Here is a 21671-nt window from a genome sequence, read left to right on the forward strand (position 1 = left end):
GCGTACTGATTTGCGGATGGTCGAGTTTCTAAAGATTCTATATAGATTTTTGCTTCAGTTCGAACTTGAAATTGTATGCGAAGCAGTTTAAACTCACAATCAAACATGTTTAGAGCGCACGGACTACGGCAACCGTCACAGTACTGCAGCCACATTTGTCTACCAGACTACCACACGAATACTCGGCAGGATCTAACCCCGATGACGTGGCACAACTCTGGTGACGGAGTGTTCGACTCGAGTTAGGCTTAGGGTTAGTGCACACAAGCAATATGTGCGCATTAGGTGTGCAATGTGTGCATTGGAATGGATTTCGAGGGCCTCCTTCACGGGAAGGATTGGTTGACTCGAATTTTAAAGGGAGCATCCCATAGTCTTCCATGACCAAACAAATGACCGGCTAGTGATGTACAACCTCCCCTCTGCCCCGTCTACACACCTTGCAGGCAATGAAAATCACTCGGAGGACTAGCTATTGCTAGTCATGAAGGGGTGGTTTGGCATCTCTCTAAACCAAGGTGCCAAAATGAGCACCTGAGGTTTTGCACGAAATTGATGCCAGGTTGGCTGCACGCTTTGTGTAGCATGTACATTAAGCCTTAGCAGCCCAGGGGAGCGCTCTTGGTACTCCAGGTATGGCCAAGTGCAAGAATAGGAGGGGAACATTTGAGCACCCTTAGGTACATGTACCTTCGATTTTGAAGGTGCAAAAAGGAGCACCCAGCACCCATGCATGGATGAAAATCTACCGCCAATAGCCAGGCATCTTAGGAAGGATGACTGTAACCCGTAGATCTAAGGATGTGCATAGGGGGCAGATAAGTACCACAAACTCAAGCAGTCGGTGATTATTTTGATGCAAAGCTCACCTTGTGAAAACACCCGTGAACAAATATCTCCATTTCAGGCCTCCTTTGAGTTGCAGCAGCAGCAGCCAATGCATAGTTGGTTTACCTCCAACCTCGCACTTTTGAGGGCGTCTGCACTGGCTCTTACTAGAGACTTTATCCTACTCTCGTTGTGTTTAACCTGTGTTATCCTAGTACTCTTGATTAGAGGCGACTACTCTTTTGAATGGGCACCTCTAAGATGGGACATGTAGAATCGATACCTTCATAATTATCTTTTAGTGAACATGTGAATGAAAGAATGAGTAAGGTAGCTCAATGAATGTCACAAAGCTGCTCCCACTGGCTCATGATTCACTCACTACACATGAAGTTGATGCGAATGTATCACGGTTCAACAATCCCCTTCTTGTTGCTCACCTCATTTCATGCGAACCCAACCATCTTTCATCATATAATGCATCAAGAGTTGCTACTGCAAATCCTATGGTATAGATCGAGCAAAGATGCAGGCCACATGATGTGAAAGCAATATTTCACAAAATGATGTGTTAATGACCTTGTATTAAAAGAGATACGAAGGCCCTGGGGCCAGTACATTACGCATGGCACATAGTCTACATGTGTACAAGCTTGCATGCAAGGCCTTCAAAGGAGACACATATTCCTTGATGATATCGCCCCTTGTGCACTATCTGCTAGATTGCAACCCACACAATTAATGCGTGTCACTACAATGCATGTAGCCTTCAGGGTACCTTTATCTGCGAGGCTGTTGTTGTTTAGACCCTTGTTGTTGCTCTAGCTCTAGCCATGTCCCTTTCACCAACTCTCGTGGCTAATCGCCGTTCCTAAATCACTCCTTGACAATGGAATTCCAATATTGGCTCTCTTGACCAAATTGTATGCCACTACTACAGTATCATTGGAGACCGTAAGAACGAATGTGAATAGTTTGAATGGAATCAAGTTGAGAAGGGGCAAAATTTGATGCAAAATAAAGGACCCCTCCTACTTTGCCTCAGATTAATGCCATGCATATTAAGGAGCTTCTCAAGCCAGATGATCGACATTTCGACGATGCTACTACCGGGGCCACATTTTGGATCACATAGCAGCAGGGGGAGCACACCCTTATGTGCTCACCATTAGGACATCTAGAAGTGGCACACACTTGCAAGTCCTTCCATCTTCGTTTTTTCTCTAATGCCTTCAAAGAGGGCACACTTGTGTGTAGTGGAATGAGCTTAGGGACTCTCTATGAAAGTGGGACCCAAGTTCATTCACCAACATGAAGGTGCACTAGAGTAGTGAAAGGGAGATCTACAAAGGCTAAAGATGAAGTGATGAGCTGTGATGGCAACCTTTGTACAACTTGTGCACTTTGTACATGTTGTTGCAAGTTTTGACCCTTTTCCCCAAAGTACAGTGCCTCGATCAACGTGTTTTGGTGCTCACAGAAATGACAAATTCAAAAAACAGGTGTTGGGAGGTTTTTTTTACATAGATTTGCTTGGTGAATAGCAACAAGTAAAATAGAAATGTTGGAGTATAACAAGCATGAAATGTGATTTTTGCAAACACGAAAACTAACCAGTCTAAATGTGATTTTTGCGAACACGAAAACTAACCAGTCTAATTTCGGGGTGATGGAGGCCCTTGTACAATGGTTGTGGCATAGATTGTAAAAAGCCTAAAGCTAGAGGAATCTTAAAACTTTTTGTGCAACCGCAAAATCGTAATTTGTGCTTTTCTTTCTTGTGTTTCTTAATTTGAGGATAAGGATACGAGGGCGCCACGTGAGCAGGGAGGGAAGAGCCACGTAAGGGGAGAAAATGAGAAGGGGGAGATGCCACGGAGGCAAGGGAGCCGAGTCAGCGTGAACGTGGAGGCTGAGGTGGCAGGGGGTCGTCTCTCCCAAATAGCCACACACAACACACAAGAAGAGGGAGGAGGACGCCCTTGAGAGCTGCGCGGCTATGGCGTCCATCAACCACTCCTTTAGCTTTGGCGAGACGGAGAGGGAGCCTTTGCGCAGCTGACCGGTGTATGGAAGGGGCGAGATCGGGGGACTAGCCCCTTTTCCCTCGACGGGTTCTGCCTCGACCTCTGTATTCTCCACTGCTTGCTCAAACTTTCTATCTTTAGCGGGAGGAGAAAAAGAAACGAGAGAAGGAAGACGCTCAGAGAGACGCGCCTTCTTCGGGCTGCCCTCAGGCAAGCTCTCCCTTGATTCAATCTCGCAGGGGTCCATTTCTCGTCGCGCGCGAGACAGAGAGAGAGAGGGAGCGAGAGAGCGAGAGAGAGAGAGAGAGAGAGAGGGAGCGAGAGAGCTCCGGCTCATACTACACACAGGTTTTCTCTCTGCTCCTTGCTTTCCGTCTCAGCTCTGCTTAGATTTCCCCTTAGCTTATCTCTCTTCTAGTTTTTCATTGTAGGTGTCAGCACAGGCTTTGCATTCCGCCCTGCTCTGGAACCGAAGCCCCTTGCCAGTTCATCACAGGAGGTGAAGTAGAAAATTCTCTCCTTCCCTTTCACTGGCATTTTTCCCAGTTCTAACTAATGCTGCTGTGATTTTATGGACACCGGATGCAACGTTGAGCTGCCTGCGTTCTGGGTTCTGGGTGTTTGTGTCATTATTGACCATGAAGTGGGCTTACTTTCGAAGGATGAAAATGGGGGTTTACACTGACAACTGACTCGAATGCATTTTTTCTTTGGGTTTCAGAAGTGAATGAAGGAGATGCCTGGGCTGGAATGTGGAAAGGGCCTTGGGCTCTTTTTTATGTAGGGCCTTACAGCTTTGGTAGGGGGAGTCGGGACTTGCGGTTTTGTTTAGACTCGGCAAAGGGGGCAGCTGGCACCGCTTCTAGAACGCGAGAGGGATACCGATCTATCTCACAGTATGCAAGCAGGCGAAGGTGAAGAGGAGAGTGGAAGTGGTGGGCAGTCGTCCAGCCTATCTGCTGTGCAAGGTCTTCCATGGTGGGGAGGAGTTGGGCTCCAGTCGCTACAGGCTGCGACCGCAAGCCCTGTGAAATCGTTGTTTGTAGATCATACAACCGGGTTGACTGCAGCTGTAAGGCCGCTCGGTTTTGTGCATCCTCAGTCTATCCAGCACGGCGCAGCAGGGATTTTGGTACAAACTCCAGCAGAAGGACAGGGACCTTCTCTGGTTGCGTCAAGGATGCAGTCTTTACCTGCGACTGGTATGGTTGGTTTGATCTCTTTTAGCTGTTCTCTCTTCAATTATCGCTAGCTTGTCTCGTGATCTGGTTTTTTTCCTGACGAGTGAACTTCTGCTTGAGTGCTGGGGAACGGTGCAATAATGCACTCTCCAAGTAATTCAAGATCAACTTTCTGAATTTAGTCCCTTCACTATACATGGGCTTGTAGTTTGGGAGCTGCATCGGCAAGTAATGCGTGGCAATTGTCATTGCAAACGTACTGAAGTTCCAACGGTTAGTGGTTTTAGAGGCTAATTCTGTAGTGAAAATCTTGTTCCACGTGTCTTCTGTAGCATTCCGAAATTTTCAAAGGAATTGTTTTTGTGGATAATTTTGAAATCGTTTGAAGTTTTTATTTTGTTCAGAAATTCTCGTCTACGTATCTTTGGACAGGGCACAGGGGAACAGATACACTTGCAGCTGACCCCAGTAATTGCATCACGTGTTTCCTGTGTTGCATGGTGTATTTATGTTTTGAGCATCCAACTTTAATGTCTCCACTCCAAGGATCTTGTGGCGAGCTGCTTAAGTTTCTGCTTCTGCTTCATCATTTGTGGCATACTGTCCATATTATTTTGCAGATTAGCAGATCTATTATTCTCCAGCTTGTTTACTTAAGGGTCTTAGAAAGAAGATATGTGCATGCATGATCTACAGTATTTGTGTCTCATGGAATCCTCAAGTAAGCAAGTTGATACATCTGAGCTGTACGCTAACGAGGGAGTTCATGAATCTTGCAATGTAGCTTTTGCTCCAGTCTTGCCTTGAAGGAAATGATAAACTGAGAAATTTGGTCTACCGTCTGTGTGAGATGATCTGAATATTCTTACCCAAAAGTTCCTGCAAAAATCCTCTGACAGGTTTCTTTGATAAATCAATATTAATATCTGGACAGTTGCCTCACACAAGTCATATCCATTGGTCAGATGTTGGCGTATAAACCCTACCTACTTCACGAATTCCCATGAAGCTAATGCCGCTTGCAGTGGTTCTTGGTTTTTTTGTGTGCATGGTGAAGGGGATAAATGGGTTTTTTCGCCTTTCCTTGAACATTTTTGTGTGGTTTGTGAGATGAGGCATAACTTCTCATCAATAAAGGCATGTGAAATGATGCTTGCAGGCACAATGTAGGCTTATTGAGAGGCTAATTATGGTGAATGTTTCTGAGACGTTACACTTACCTGTTTAGGATGTTAAGTACAACAAAAGTAGCTTAGTGCAAGATGATGGCTATTCTGCAAACAATTGCATTGGCTGTTCAGTGCTGCTTCTAAATAAATCATTCTGTTTGGCTTGCCTGGTTTCTGTACCTTTACCTAATGGTAGAAATCCAGAATTCTTCGAAACCCAGATGGCAGCTTATGCTTTGGGAGTTTATGCTTGGGTACTGTTGAGAACATATGTGTAGCTTTGCTTGCTAAGTTATTTTATTGTTATTTTTCTCTTGTACTGCTAGTTTTATTTCATGGTTCTTGCATCCCCCCTTCTTCCCTTGTCTCTTTTTCTTTTTACTGTGTTCTTTTTCTTGTTTCACAAGAAAATTAATTTGGAAGATTAGGTATATGCAAGTGTTACACATATATAGCGTCACTTCTTACAGATGTAGGGACTCACAACAGATAGTCCATGCTGTATTTCTTCATTTGTAATCCATGCTATATTGTTTCGTATGTATGGGAATGTAAGTAGACATATATTTAATATGCTATCTGGATGTGTTCTGACTGGTAACGTGTTACAGGAACATTCTCTAAACTTTTTACTTGGTTTGTAGGTGGTGTCTTTTCTTTATATCTTATAAATAGCCATATATCTTATGTAATTATGGCTATTGTGGGTGGAACCTAAGTTCCAATAATGTTTAAAGATCTACATGCTTTGATTAAGTCTGTTTCACCAAAGTGGAGAAGTTACCTGACTTTTGGTAGATCTGCTTTGTCTTGTTTTTGTTTAATGGTGCAACAATGACTTATGTGGGGCCAACCAGCCTCACTTAGCCTGCTCATTGGTGTTGAATCCAGGATACAACGAGGGTAGAGCTGATGAGCAACACATGCAGTCAGCTGCACCATCCAGTATTTTACAACCGCCAGGCGAATACATTCTACCTCACACACAATTGGAGTTGGGCCATTCTATGGTAGGGAGATGCATAACCTTTTTTTCAACTGTTTTGAACCCGTCTTGCTGTTATCAAGGTGTAAAACTCATTTTCTTGCATTGTGTTAGGCACGAGCTGCGTATCCTTATGCAGATCCATATTTTGGAGGCATAGGAGCTACTTATGGAGCTCAAGCCATGGTGAGTTGCTGAAATTGCAGGAGTTCACTTGCATGCAGTAGTGTTGTTTGGTGCAAGTGAAAAGTCTGATCAATTTATGTCAAGAGGAAACTGAAATCACCTTCTAAAAAATGGTTGTGCATTTGACTGGGGATCGTTTGGGATAAGATTCACCCCCATATGCTTGGGCTTCAGCAAGCTCGTATGCCTTTGCCATCCGAGATGACAGAAGAAGAACCTGTTTATGTAAATGCCAAGCAATATCATGGCATTTTACGGCGAAGGCAATCTCGAGCAAAGGCTGAATCTGAGAACAAGCTGATCAAAGCTAGAAAGGTCTGACTTTTTCAACTTGTAAGAGGCCCCTCTTGTTCAATAGAATGCTGGTAATCTTTGGAGATTTTGTGGTGATAAAACGCAACTTGTCTCGGGCATCCCGTGTGTCAGTCCAAAGGTTGGCTTGTATTTTAATAATCTACATGCAATTAGGCGTATGTTAGGTGTTGTTTTGTACGAAGCTCTATCTAGGGCTCAGCTGTATTGTTGTTTCTGGCCACTATAATTCTTTGGTGTACCTGCAGCTATCTGCAGCTAGTGCCACTGTTGATTCTTTACCTTTTTTAAATGTTTGACAGCCTTACTTGCACGAGTCACGGCATCTTCATGCTATGAGAAGAGCTAGAGGATGTGGTGGCCGGTTTCTAAACACCAAGAGCAAAGATGATACTAAAAGCAAGGCGGACAGCAATGTCTCCTCAGAGGGTCAGTCCTCTCAAGAGGGCACGACTTCTGATTCACATGAAGGGCGTGTGAAACGGAGCATGGTGGGTTCCCAAAATCAGAACACTGAGGCAATGAAAGATATATCAAGCCACTTGATGGCAGGCATGGGTCAATCAATTGCTAATGGTTCTGGCTATCATCGTGGCACCCTTGCAAACAATGGTCCTCCTATGATGTCATCAGGTACAGCACAGGTTGGGTATCATAGTTACACAAATCAAAGCTTCCATTCTGTGGCGTTTCATCCTCTTTCGGTTGGAAGTAATGAAGTCGATAGTGGTCAAGGTGGGGGCATCATGTCAAATGGTTCCCAACAAAGAGCTGTGGCAACTCAATGAATTTAGTTTACTTTGTGGCCCTCATTTGGTGTGTTAGAAAACACAATTCTGATGCATCATTCTTTTGGGATGAAGACTAGAGGTCACGTGTGAGAATATCAGTGGATGAGTTTGCATTTTGTGGAGCAGCAAATCATCATTGGTGCATTTATCATCTTGGACAGCTTTTTAAATCATCTTGTTTAGACTTGGAAGCGGCTGCTTTGGGTGAAAGGCTCTCTGCTGTGACGTCCTTATCCAGGTGTCCCGAAGGTTTGATCAAAGGTTGAGGCAGCTTCATCAGGGAACCTGATTCCGGGCAGCTGCGGTCTTTGCATGTGGCGTCATGAGGTCTAAGCTGAAGCGATAGCTGGACCTTGTTTCTGTCATTGGATGTTGACTCAGGCAATTCATTCTTGGCTTGTTTTATGTATTTCCTTTAAATGCTTGGAATACGGATATCTGCTCCTTTTTTGAAAGACCTAGACCTCTCACAGGACAAATAGTACTGAGAAGGTTTGGTATGAATCTGAAAAATGGTTTTGGCTTTTACCATCACCATTTCGTCGTCAAGTGAAGCTAGGTGCTGGTGATTTTGGGCATTTGTGGTTTTCTGTATCTTTGTTTAAAACACACTAGAATGACTGGAAGCACTGTATAAAGCAATCATATCTTGTAAATTGTCTTAGCAGAAATTCAGATGAAAAAACTAGCATGCCTATGAGTTATTAAGGGATACAAAACAAAGTATTGATAGCTTCATGTAGTTCGATATGGATGATGAATCTACTCTCTGTTTGAAGCTTTTCAATAAGCCAGTGATCATCCCCAAAGAATTGGTATTTCTCCTTGCTTTCTGAAATATTATGTAGCCAGGTAGGTCCACGTTTTGTGGAGTTTTGTGGTTTAATGATCTGCAGTGTTGCAATTTGTTACTAATTTTGTTAAAGGATGATGAATCAACTCTGTTCTGTTTGAAGCTTTCCAATCAGCCAGTGATCATCCTGTATTGGTATTTCTCCTTACTTTCTGAACTATTATGTAGCCTGGTAGCTCCATGTTTTGTGGTTTAATGATGTGCAGTGTTGCAATTTGTTACTAATTTTGTTGAAGGATGATGAATCAACTATGTTCTGTTTGAAGCTTTTCAATCAGCCAGTGATCATCCCCAAAGTATTGGTATTTCTGCTTGCTTTCTGAACTATTATGTAGCCTGGTAGCTCCATGTTTTGTAGTTTAATGATCTGCAGTGTTGCATTTGTTACTAATATTCTCCTTTAACAAACATATACGGTGCATGCTACTGCATGATGCCTGCCGTAGCTGTACTTGCAGTTTGCAGTGCCGCCACAACTATGTGCCAATTATTTTTATCAACAGACTTCTGACAATTACATGCTTTACAGATTTGTGAATGCAATGGTGCTGCCCATTCTGGCAACTTTTAGGAAAAGTATTAACTCGATAAACACGAGTTAATTGATTTCAAGACGAAAGTGGGCACTAGCCTCACTGAGCACATAAATAAGACCAAATCCTTGATGAATCTGTTGTGAAATTTCACGGCACATCATGATGGCGATGACAAGACAAAAATAATTCTATCAACTCTTGATTCGGATTACATTTAAGTGTCAATGTGGAAGGAGAGTCTCGACATGTTGATATCAACGCTAATTGAGGAGAAACTTTGGCGTAAGGTGGTGTCTTCAAGTGTCTATGCATCTGTATGGGAGGCGCCATATGCAATGCAGACCTTTGGAGGTAGTGCTAAGAAGAATGTATTCTTTTTTTTATATCACATTGGTATTTAATGTAAGTATTGCAATTAAAAGTGCTATAAAAATAGAATGAACATACAAGCATGAAATTGATGGATGGATGAAGATGCAGAGGTTCTCAAGCGATTGATATGTGAACTGAGGATCCTAATGGAGGTAGGGCTACGAAGAATGTCTTCTATCAGGGATTCAATGTAGGTATTGCAATTCCAAAGGTTATGACAAAGCCGAGTGCTATTAAAAATAGTCAAAGCAATACGCAAGCATGAATTTGAAGTAGCCATGATGGACGGAGACGTAGTAGTCGGGAGCTCTCTTCAAGGGATTTATATTGAGGTGAGGATACTTATAATGTGGACATAGTCTTCGTGTTCTACTTTTTTAAGTTCATTGCAAGCTTTAGCCCTTGTGAGCCTTTCCCCCCCCCCCAAAACATCTTGATTGTCACGAAACATAATGGCACAAGTCTCTTGGAAAATTTGTCACTATCAACATATAATTTTGGATGAGCACGATACCACAAGCCAAGATTTTTTCATTATTTGTTATGAAAAACACAAGCCAAAGAGACCTAACCTAACCCAAGGAGCGCTAACGTAATCCAATGTAAACCCTACACCTAAGTGAATGGTTTGTAGGTTGACAAGGGTGAAGGTGAGGTCTGTTGAGAGGGGGGGGCAGGGGAGAGTGTTGAGAGGACAGGGGAAGTGCAAGAAGGGAGAGGGGCGAAAAGGGGGGGGGGGGGGGGGGGAGACAATGGGAGGGTAATGAAAGGGGTGATGTAGGGAGAAGGGCAATGGAGAGGGAGGGGAGGGAGATGGGTGAGAGGGGAGAAGACCTGGGGAGGCGAAGTGAGGGGGGAGGGGAGAACCGTTGAGGAATGGAATCAAAGGGGGAGCAAAGAAGGGCTAAGGAGCGGAGGGGAGGGGCCAGGCGGAGGAAAGGGGCAAGCAGAGGAGGGGAGGGACATGGAAGGGAAGGTTAGCAAAGGGGAGGCTTGGGGGGAGAGAAAGGGGGCGGGGTGAGATCACGAAGGGGGAGGGGAGAGATGGTAGGTGTAGGGGAGAGGGGGAGGGCAAGATGGTGCTTGGGGGGGGAGAAAGGGGGTGGGGTGAGATCACGAAGGGGGAGGCGAGAGATGGCAAGTGCAGGGGAGAGAGGAGCAGGGCAAGATAGTAGGCGATGGTGGAGTTGCGTAGGGAGGGAGGCATAGCAAAAGGGGAGGGGAGGTAGCTTACGTTGAAAGGGTCTTTGGCAAAGCAACGATCATCATGAGTCTATGACTATGAATCTTTTTTGTTGAAGATGTCTATTTGATCAAAGGGGGGATTCTTTGCATAATAGGACAAGTAGTCTAGTTTGGTTGGAGATGTCTTTGATTAAAGGGAGGATTCTTGGCATAATAGGACAAGTAGTCCAGTTTGCATTGGCACCCATCATTTGTAATAAATGCAAGAAAGCTCTAGGAAGGTGGCTTGATTCATGGCAATACTTTTGATGTACTTTTCTCAAGCATCTAGTTCAACACCATGGGATGACATGAGCTTCAAACTAATGGATAGTTGATACTCTTCTTGCTCGAGCTACTTAGGCTCAGTGATACTAGCTTTAGTACGGTTGAGTGCTTTGTGAACTCCAACAAGACTCATAGGCTTGAAGAGACTTCATGAATTTCATCTATTTATGAAGTTCATGTATTTTATATGCCAAATTCTAGTATGTTTACAATAGTTTGGTTTTATTGCATGATGGCAATTCTATTCACATATGTAGTTGGATAGCCCATGATCTCCTAATGCCTAGTACAATTAAATTTCTATGGATCATGCTTGTCCATTGACCTAGTATGCCTAACTTATGTATATTTAGGCTCCTAGTATGCAATGCTCCAAGTCGTGGATGTCAAGATTCCAAATGAGTGGTTACTACTATTTCTCCGCATTGTACTATGGATTGGCTTGCATGAGAATCATGTAAGCCTCTAGTCCTGCAGTGGTAGTATAATAATTGCAAATTCAACTCCACCAATAGTGGCAGTATAATAATTGCAAAATAAAGAGATGAACCCTCTTTTTGAATATCATTAAGAAATGCTAGCTTATTACGTTGAAGTGCTCAATTTGAATATGATCAATAAACACTAGCATATTACATTGTAGATACTAAAGTAGTAGAACGCATGTAGGCCAATTAGATCAGACAACGTGCCTCTAGAGCTCCAATTGAATGTTTTGGATGTAGGAATTTCGTATGGTAGTGGGATGCCCATATAGACACAATCGAAACCACATCCCAACCAATTGTTTAGATTGTAGCATTGGACATGCCTACATGGATTGTCCTTCGTGGGTCAAAACCCAAACCCCAATTACGAACAAAAAGAATGTACTTTGGGCATGATCAAAGTAGAATGGTATAGAGTGACAGCTCCATGGTCTTCCAACCATTCTTTGAAGGCTGCACATCAATAACCACATTACTATATGAAGAGAAAGGAATGCAAAAAATAAAAAGTCATAAATATTATATGATAAATTTCACCTTTTGGTTTGTGCTAATGGCAACAACTCATCTAAGAAGTTACATAGTTCCAAGTCTCCAAACATATCCCCTCTTTGTGAGTCATTCATCACCATATCATGGATTAGATCCTTTGTAATATCCATTTGAACTTTGTGGGGGCCGGCATTCCTATGTGTCTTGATGACATCCTCCACTAGTGCACGCATATTTTTCATGTTCTATTTGGATGTTCCCATTAGGACCTCATGCATGTGAACACCCACGTGCATCTTCAATCTTGTCAAGGAGACTTCCCTTGGCATGACGTAACATACATAACACAAACATGAACCAATGCATTTTATAACTTTCTTGCAAAAATGGCAAATTAAGACACTTCCCTTTGTGGTAGCTAGGTTGTCTAAATCACACCTTCCTAATAAAACGCCTTTGAAAATAGCATTGTTGGCTAACCCTTGTCCACCATCAAATGGGGGCATGAAGGATTGAAACATCTAGATACACCTACACAATAGGCAACTCGAACCACTCCGTCGAATGCAATATGGCTTGTGATAGCCCTTGTCCATATGTGACATCATACTTTTGCTCCATCCCCTCCTTTCTTGTGCCTTGGCTTGATTGTGGTGGTAGCTCAAACACACAATCACCATTGTAGGTTCTAGGAATCTCTTCAACTCAAACAATCTTTGTTGTCTTGTTAATCAAATTTCCTAAGATAGTCGATCCATACCTTTATTTAACAAGGATGACACTAGATTCCTTTGGACACTTTATAGAAGACTTGGCAGCATCCAATTTTTTTAGATTGTTGTGAACAGTATTGTCCCGTGGTGTTGGTGTGAGATCAATCTCTTCAGCATCACTTGATATGCGCTGTTTGGTTAACCTTATAGGAGTCTCTGCAACATCATCCAATTTTCTTGGATTGTTGTGAAAAATATTGTCCCATGGTGGTTATGGTGCAAGATCAAACCCTTCATCTTCACTTGATTGTCCTAGGTCAACAAAATCAATACCTGGTATCCTTGAAGAGCTAGGTTGATCCTTCATTGAGCTTGACTTATTTGCAAGTTGCACCATTTACCTTTTTGTAAGGCTACTATAAATAATGTAATGAGACTTTCCTTCTAGATCAACATGTTGTGGCAGTGGGAACACTGATTTAACATCATTATCATATTGAATCATTGTGCTCAGCCCAACGAGAGTGTGATTTCCCACAACTTGGTGTTGTAAAAAGGCCATGGGGATGATACACTTCCTCTTGGTCAGAAGAATTTGTATTGGAAGTGCACAGTGGTGTCCTTCGGGTTATAGAGCTCATCATCACTGATCTCATTTCTTGGTTGTAGAGCTAGTCTTTCTTTTTTCTAAATCTCTCTCATGTCAAATAACAAGGGAACTAAGTGAGAGGAAGCAATGCTGAAGTATGCAACGAGATTGGACTTGAAATGACAAAGTTTGCCAACCACAGGTAAGAGAAAAGGGACGACAAGGTTGCACCCTGAAAAGACACAAGGAAGGCATGCTTTGCAACTCAAAATGACAAAATGTGCAACCCAATTGGACTCAAAATGACAAACTCTGCCAACCACATGAAAAGAGAAAAGGGACGAGAGGACTACACACTAAAAGGACACAGGGAAGGCATGCTTTGCAAGTGTAAAAGACAAAGGTGTGTTTGTCCTCGTAAAATGTTTTAAGATTTAAATTTTTTAATAAAAATGTTTAGCATAAAATTTTAAAATCCCCTAGGGCTCCACACTCACCCCACATAATGTTTTTGTAGCTGCCTTCCCTTTGCCTTGACGTCCACTCCTTCACACCACATTCTTCCACTCCTCGACTCCTCACTCCTTCACACTCCACTCTCTTCAACTCCTCTCCTCCTTGACTCCTCACTCCACTCCTCTTCCACTCCTTCCCTCACTTCACATTCTACTCTCTTCCACTCCTCTCCTCCTTGACTCTCTTTTTTAGTAGAAATTCTTGGATACCAGAAAGACACATAGTGATAGAAATGTTGAGATATCGAGCTCCACTCGAGATGTGCCAGGGTGACCGTTGTGTACTTATGTCACCGACTTGTTAGCTGGAGATGCGGTTGGTATACCACCCACGAATAATAGCTGGATGACAGCTATCCTTATCTACACTAGTTCGTGGCTCAGTTAGTATGCCACCTTAGTTAGTTGAGTTTGGTTTGAGACCCACATATAGGGTTCTTCTATTTCTTTGTACTAGAGTTCTTTTGGCTTTCACAACTAAGAAGAGGAAAACTGTTTTCAGCCTCCACCTTTGTGTGTATTCCCCCGTTTGTGATTGTGAGAAAGCCGCAAGTGAGACTCCTTCCCTCTCTCCCACAATCCTCACATGGTATCAGAGCCTTGTTCGTGGTAAGGAGCTCAAGAAAGCAAGCCAAGTTCGTGGTGTCCTGGTAAGAGGACCAGTGTTGCTTTCCTATTTCGAGTTTGGGAGCAAATCTCTGCAGGTAGCACAGCCAGAAGTGTAGGAGTGCACTGTTTCAGATTGAGACGCCCTTCGCGGTGTGGCGAGAGCGTAGTATATGCTGCGGGCAGGGGCAAAGCCCTCGGTGACTTTATTTTTCTGATTTGAGACCGTTTCGGGGCCCGTTTTGAAGGCGGAAGTTCTTCGCAGGCACTCAGAAAAAGGTCCTGTTTTTGGTTGTGCGACCACTGCGCGGCTAGTCGGTGGAAAGGTGCCGCAGAAATTGCATCGTATGCCTGTGCAGAGATATTGGGAGTTACAGATTCATGCCTGTTGCCTGTTGATGCAAAATCGTCACTAGGAAGTGACTGTGTGGTGAAATACCACTTTCGTCAGTTTTGCAGATCTGCCTGTGTGTGGCAAAAGTTGTGTTTTTTGTAGTGACAGAATATTTTGCAGTGTTCTGTAATGGCATCTGATTCTCTTTCACAGATTGTCACTGAAAAGCTTGACAAGAACAACTTCCAGGCATGGAAGTTTAGAATGACGAATTTCTTGATGGGAAAAGGCTATTGGGAATTCATTACAGGAAATGAAGAAGAACCTGTTCTTCCTAATGTTCCCAGTCAACAGGAAATGCAGGCATTCAAAGGATGGCATGAGAGAGCCAGGAAAGTTATGTACTGGCTGTCTATCAGTATTTCAGACTCCATGATTGTGCATATTCAGGATGCAAATACGCCAAAGGAGGCATGGGATACTTTGGCAAAAATGTATAGCACAAATACGCAAGCCAGGAAAATGCAACTCAAACAGGAGTTGCACAATGTGCAGAGAGAAAATTTGAGCATAAATGACTACCACATGAAAGTGAAGAAAATTGCAGATGCACTTGCTTCCATTGGGTCGCCAGTGGATGATGACGATTTGGTTTCCGTGACCTTGAATGGTCTAGGAAAGGATTATGCACAGTTCCGGACATCCATTGCCGTCCGTGAAAACTTTCCTGATTTTGAGGAGTTGATTGCTCTTCTAATTTCTGAAGAGTAGAGAAATGGGGGTGCATCTTCTTCAGCAGGAACTTCAAAAGAAACTGTCTTCTACTCAAATGCTGGCAGAGGTAGAGGCAGAGGTAGAGGAGGCCGATCTGCAGGCCATGGTAGAAATCAGAATATGCAGCAAATGCAAGAAAACCAGTCCTATGCAGGAGGACGTGGGAACTCTAGAGGCAGGGGGAGCCAAAGAGGCCGTGGTGGATGGCAGAGAGGCCAAAATGCAAACAGCAATATTGAATGCTACTATTGTGGCAAAATGGGTCATATGGCTAAGGACTACTATAAAAAGCAGAATGACATTATGAATGGAAAATTGCAGCAAGGCAATTATGCATCCTCTAGTAGACAGGGTGATGACAGAAATGAGCATTTGTTTATGGTGAAGCATATGACAAATTCTGTAACAAGTGCAGAAGAAAGCAATGATGTGTGGTATGTTGACTCGGGTGCGTCAAACCACATGACAGGTCACGCTGAATGGATGCAGGATGTAAGAAAAATGGAAAAACCAGGATTTGTGGAGACTGGTGATGATACTGCACATCCTATTGTGCAGATTGGCAAAATTCCTTTGTCTATGCAGGATGGGAAAAAGAAATACTTGTCTGATGTATTTCATGTCCCGAACATCACCAAGAACCTGGTTTCTGTTGGTCAGATGGTTGAGCAGGGCTTGCAGGTCAGATTTAATCCTCATGGATGCTTTGTTGAGGATATGAAAAATAATGGTCGCTTGATAGCAAAAGGAAAGAAGAAGGGCAGGATGTTTACGTTGGATGCAGACATGCCTGAATTGAGTGCAGCAATGTTTGCACATGGGACCGGTGTAGTTGCAGATATTGATATCTGGCACAAACGCATTGGTCATGTTAATATACAGCGACTTAAATCAATGCAAGCCCAAAATATTGTTGCAGGATTGCCAAAATTCAAGGTTGCAGAAATGCACAAGATTTGTGAAGCCTGTCAATTTGGGAAACAGGCAAGGAAACCTTTTCCTAGGCATGTTCAAGAGAGTAAAAAGCCATTGGAACTAATCCACTCTGATGTGTGGACTACAAAAGCTGCATCTATTGGAGGCTGTCACTATTTTGTCACATTTATTAATGACTTCAGCAGAAAACTGTGGGTGTATTTTATGAAAAAGAAAAGTGAAGTGTTTGGGCACTTCAAAGCTTTCAAAGCTATGGTTGAAAAAGAAACAGACCTGCAAATAAAATGCCTAAGGTCAGATGGAGGGGGAGAGTACCTCTCAAATGAGTTTGCAAGGTTCTTGCAGGAGCATGGTATAAAGCAGCAATATTCATGCAGTCACACCCCACAGCAAAATGGAATTGCAGAAAGAAAAAACAGGCATATTGGAGAGGTGTCTCGGGCTATGCTAAATGAAAAAGATCTACCAGATTATTATTGGGCTGAAGCAGTTGCTACAGCAGTCTATATAATGAACAGGACTCCCACTGCAGCAATACATGGCATGATGCCAGAGGAGATGTATACTGGTAGGAAACCAGATATTTCTCATTTGAAGATTTTTGGTTGCATTGCTTATGTCCATGTGCCAGATGAGTTGAGGTCCAAGTTGGATCCAAAAGCTGAGAAGTGTGTCTTTATTGGTTATTCTCTGCAGCAGAAAGGGTATAGATGCTATAACCCTTCTACACGTAAGTTCACAGTGAGCAGAGATAATGTTTTTGATGAGATGAGCAGCTGGTATAAACCAGTAAATGTGATGATTGATGTAGATGCACAAAATGGTAATGCTGCACAGAATGCAGAGCAGCAATCACAAAATATTAGTGGACCTGGAGTGTCCTCTACCAGTGGTTCACATACTTCGCCATGGACAGGCAGATTGAGATCAGGAGAATCCCCTCAAAGCAATGCAGAGAGTGGTACGCAGGTATCACTACACGCAGGTATCACGAAAAGGAAAAGAGAAGGTAGATCAGCCCATGTATGATGTGAATGCAGGTCACTCTTGTGTGGATGGTGAATCCAGTGAGCATTGATGATGAGTTGGGTATTCCTTCTGTTGTTACACCTGGAGTAAGGAAGACCAGGGATGTTTTGAGAGCACCTGGAAGTGAGCCTATTTTGCGCAGGTCTACCAGGGTTAGGTATCCTGTGGATAGGCTGAAATATGATGGATTTACAGCCATTCACTATGCCTATATGGTCAAAGTGATACAGGAACCAGAACCCACTTCTTTTGAGCAAGCCATGGGAAATGAAAAATGGGAGAAAGCCATGGATGAAGAAATGGATGCCTTGGATGCTAATGCTACATGGGAATTGGTGCCTTTGCCTAAAGGCAAGAATGCAATTGATTGTAAGTGGGTTTATAAGATCAAGCACAATGCAGATGGTTCTGTGAATAGATACAAGGCAAGATTAGTTGTCAAGGGGTATGCACAGACATATGGCATTGATTATGAAGAAAATTTCAGCCCGGTTGCAAGGATGGCAACCGTAAGAGCAGCCATTGCTATGGCTGCATCAAAGGGATGGTCTTTACATCAGATGGATGTAAAGAATGCCTTCTTGCATGGTGATTTGCAAGAAGAGGTCTTTATGGAGCAGCCAGCAGGTTATGTTCATGCTACTCATCCTGAGTTTGTTTGCAGGTTGAAGAAAGCCTTGTATGGCTTGAAGCAAGCACCTAGAGCATGGTCTGACAAGATAGGACAGTATCTTGTCACTATTGGCTTTCAGATTTCCAAGGCAGATTTCTCACTCTATGTGAGAAAAACAGAGAAAGGGATTATGCTGCTGGTCATTTATGTTGATGATTTGATCATCACAGGTGATAGTGATGAAGATATCCTTCATGTGAAAATGCTATTGAGGCAGAAGTTTGAGATGAAGGATTTGGGAGAGCTGCGTTATTTCTTGGGCATTGAGGTGATTAGATCACCAAGTGGGATACAGCTCTTGCAGAGGCAGTATGGATTGGACATGCTGTCCAAATATGGGATGACAGGCTGTAAGCCTATTTCAGTTCCTTTGGAGCAGAATGTGAAGCTGAGCACAGATGCAGGTGAGCTTCTGGAAGACCCTACTATGTACAGACGCATAGTAGGAAGTTTGATTTACATGACTATTACCAGGCCAGATTTGAGCTATGCTGTTGGGTTGGTAAGTCAGTTTATGCAGGCTCCAAGGAAACCGCATTTGGATGCGGCTAGACGCATACTCAGGTATGTGAAGTCCACATTGCAGTATGGACTATTTTATGAGGCTGGGGTTCAGATATAGTTGCATGGATACACTGATTGGGCTGGTAGCATTTCTGATAGACGATCTACCAGTGGATATGTGTTCTCTTTTGGGAGTGCTGCAGTCACTTGGAGCAGCAAGAAACAGCCTACAGTTGCCTTGTCGAGCACAGAGGCTGAGTACAGGGGTGCAGCAATGGCTGCATGTGAGGTAGCTTGGTTGCATAAGCTACTCTATGATATGCATCAGTCTACAGATGGGCCGGTTGTCATTTATTGTGACAACATGAGTAGTATACATTTGGCAAAGAACCCAGTCTTTCATGCCAGAACAAAGCACATTGAGGTGCATTATCACTATGTGCGGGAGGAGGTTTTACTAGGTCTTATTGATCTAGTTTATGTCAGCACAGAGGATCAGGTAGCTGACATATTCACGAAAGCATTGGGCGCAGAGAAGCTGCGCAAGTTCAGAGACCTGCTTGGTGTGCAGGATTTGGGATTGAGCTCGAGGGGGAGTGTTGAGATATCGAGCTCCACTCGAGATGTGCCAGGGTGACCGTTGTGTACTTATGTCACCGACTTGTTAGCTGGAGACGCGGTTGGTATACCGCTCATGAATAATAGCTGGATGACAGCTATGCTTATCTACACTAGTTCGTGGCTCAGTTAGTATGCCACCTTAGTTAGTTGAGTTTGGTTTGAGACCCACATATAGGGTTCTTCTATTTCTTTGTACTAGAGTTCTTTTGGCTTTCACAACTAAGAAGAGGAAAACTGTTTTCAGCCTCCACCTTTGTGTGTATTCCCCCGTTTGTGATTGTGAGAAAGCCGCAAGTGAGACTCCTTCCCTCTCTCCCACAATCCTCACAAGAAAGAGATGTGCATCAACTCTCTTTTGCTAGAGCTCTTGAGGAGGAGGGGTCGTTATCCACCCGTGTGCATTTAGTTCATCACAACTATGCACATTGAGTTCATTTTCCCTTCTTCTGCTGAATGAATGCCTACTTTTGTTTCCTGGTATTGCTCTCTCAGCTTTCTCCACCAAGTCCTGGATTGGTCACTCTTTTTGTGCAAAATTTGTGCCCGAGGGATGGGTTTGAGAATCATGCAATGATGCCTATGTTTTGTTATCCTTCTACCAAGTTCTTGGAACATGTCCATTTGTTTATTGAATCAGACAAAGAGCTAACAAACCATTGGGTGAGTAAATGGTTTGTCAAAAGCATGCTTGCTAACCATCATTTCTATCAATGCATCAATAGAATCAAAGAATATTTCATGGATTGTTTGCATGACACAAACATAATATCTTTCTAGAAGAGGCATTAAGGGTTGGGCAAATCTATCATCATATTCATTCTACCCGAAGCTCATGTATTGCATTCTGGAGGTGGGCTTCTTTATTCACTCTAAAAGACCAACCCATCTTCCCTTGTCAACAAGTCTCTACATCGAGTATGTTTATGTCATTAATGTGGGTTGCTACGCTTTTTCTGTTGATAATGGTGTCAATGTCAAGAATTTCAGATTGCATAATCTTCAAGGCAACTGGCAGTAACACAAGAACTTGTCTTGAAAAAAGAGACAATAACACAAGAACCTGCCAAGACAAAAGCTGAATCCACATTGGGAGCCACACAAGAACCTTCCTTACTGAGAAATTTGGCATCTATCATTAGTAGCTACGCAAGAATTGGCCACACAAGTAATGCCCATCACAACAGAAGTCCCACAAGAACCTTCTAATGTGAACAACGAATCATCTTCATCGTTGACAACTTTCTCAGCTGAAACTTGGGCTCAACATATAACATTGTGATCCTACTCACATTTGATACATATAACATATATCACTTTATTACGATGAGTATCATAGAAGTGGTACATGTGGGATATTGCAATGTTCAATGGTGCAACACGGACAACAAGAAACATGCCAAGAGTAGATCCATAAGAACTTGCTCCTAAAAATGGAGTAGCTCCACAAGAACCTACATAGAATCCTCCTTCTATAAGCCTCTTTAGCCATAGTCCTCATTTTTGGGGTTTGTATGGTGTATTATCAGGATTCCTCTCGAGTTGGTGACTCAGACAAACAAAGCTCTAGATGGTGCCACAACCTTATTGGGCTCAAATACTTCCAAGAAAAGCCCTCAATGAAGTATAATCCATAAAATGGATTTTAAAGGAACTTCAATGTAGAGAAGTAAGACAAAATGTCATGCACAACTCCGAACGTTCAAACATGGCATGTCAATGGCATAGTCTAATGAGAATCCATTAGAAGTCCCACTCAAATCGATAATATGGGACTTAAGAGGAGCATGAGAATGCACTTTACTTACTTTGCTAACACTAACACCACTAGGATCTTACATCAATCCCCACTGATAACTTACATCAATCCCCGCTAGGATCTTACATCAATCCCCACTAATAACTTAACCCTTAGATTTTTCTTTTACTTTTTTTTATTCCTTCTTTGAATGGTCACAAGTACTCAACTCGGCTCACTCAAACCCTGAGATGCTAGTTCCAGAAGAATTACTCATCCATACTTCCAACAATCATTCCATAACAAGGAGCCACTACATCCCTTTGCTGTGCAATGGACCAAAAGAAGATTCAGCCCAGTGCAAATGAAAGACTACTTTGCATTATCTGCATTAACAACACTCCAACAACCATGAATGTTGCACGATCTAGAGGACTCGTCGATCGAGATCAGGAAGGGGGGCATGTTAACCGATTGGTTAACAATATGCCACGGCTGGTTAGTGATGTGATTTGATGGACAGTGGCAATTTCATAGAGCGAGGATTGTCTCTTGGAGCTATATTCAAATTCCTTTCTTTTCTGTCAAATTCAAGTTGTATCTCACATTTTTATTATGGATTGCTGAGAGGAAGCGATTCATATTGCATGCAATTAATCTTAAGAGGCATGGCTTGCTGGTTAGTAGAAATGTTAGTAGAGTCACTTTGAGTCTGAGTCCTTTGTAAAAGCAGAAAAAGCTAAGTCAAGATGAACTGCTTCTAGTTGGACCTTAAAGAAGTCTTTTGATATACCTATGTCAACTGGATACATTTTCATTTTACTATCATTTCATCCGTTAATTTAAGTTGTGTGTTTATCTTGGATTGTGAGTGACATAATTGTAGAGGCTTTGTGAAGCCTTAAAGTCA

At 42.8% G+C, this 21671-nt stretch overlaps 1 protein-coding gene across 3 annotated transcripts; it reads left to right on the forward strand.

Annotated features, from left to right (window-relative positions):
• Positions 1-2807: 2807 nt before the first annotated feature.
• On the forward strand, positions 2808-8254 carry LOC147880732 (uncharacterized). 3 transcript variants are annotated; one of them, XM_087370515.1, is made up of 7 exons: positions 2808-3203; positions 3287-3354; positions 3577-4057; positions 6097-6215; positions 6305-6376; positions 6524-6691; positions 6991-8254. In XM_087370515.1, exons 3-7 carry the CDS (start codon positions 3754-3756, stop codon positions 7474-7476), a joined length of 1149 nt encoding a protein of 382 aa, XP_087226641.1. In that variant the 5' UTR covers positions 2808-3203; positions 3287-3354; positions 3577-3753; the 3' UTR covers positions 7477-8254. The 3 variants fall into 3 exon arrangements, with proteins under 3 accessions (XP_087226641.1, XP_087226642.1, XP_087226643.1); XM_087370516.1 differs by having other exon boundaries at positions 2808-3107; positions 3144-3354; XM_087370517.1 differs by having other exon boundaries at positions 2808-3065.
• Positions 8255-21671: the final 13417 nt, after the last annotated feature.

Source organism: Dipteris shenzhenensis, chromosome 32 (assembly GCF_047967505.1).
Source record: "Dipteris shenzhenensis isolate YYH24624 ecotype China chromosome 32, Dip_SZ_1.0, whole genome shotgun sequence".
Classification (NCBI taxonomy): Eukaryota; Viridiplantae; Streptophyta; class Polypodiopsida; order Gleicheniales; family Dipteridaceae; genus Dipteris; species Dipteris shenzhenensis.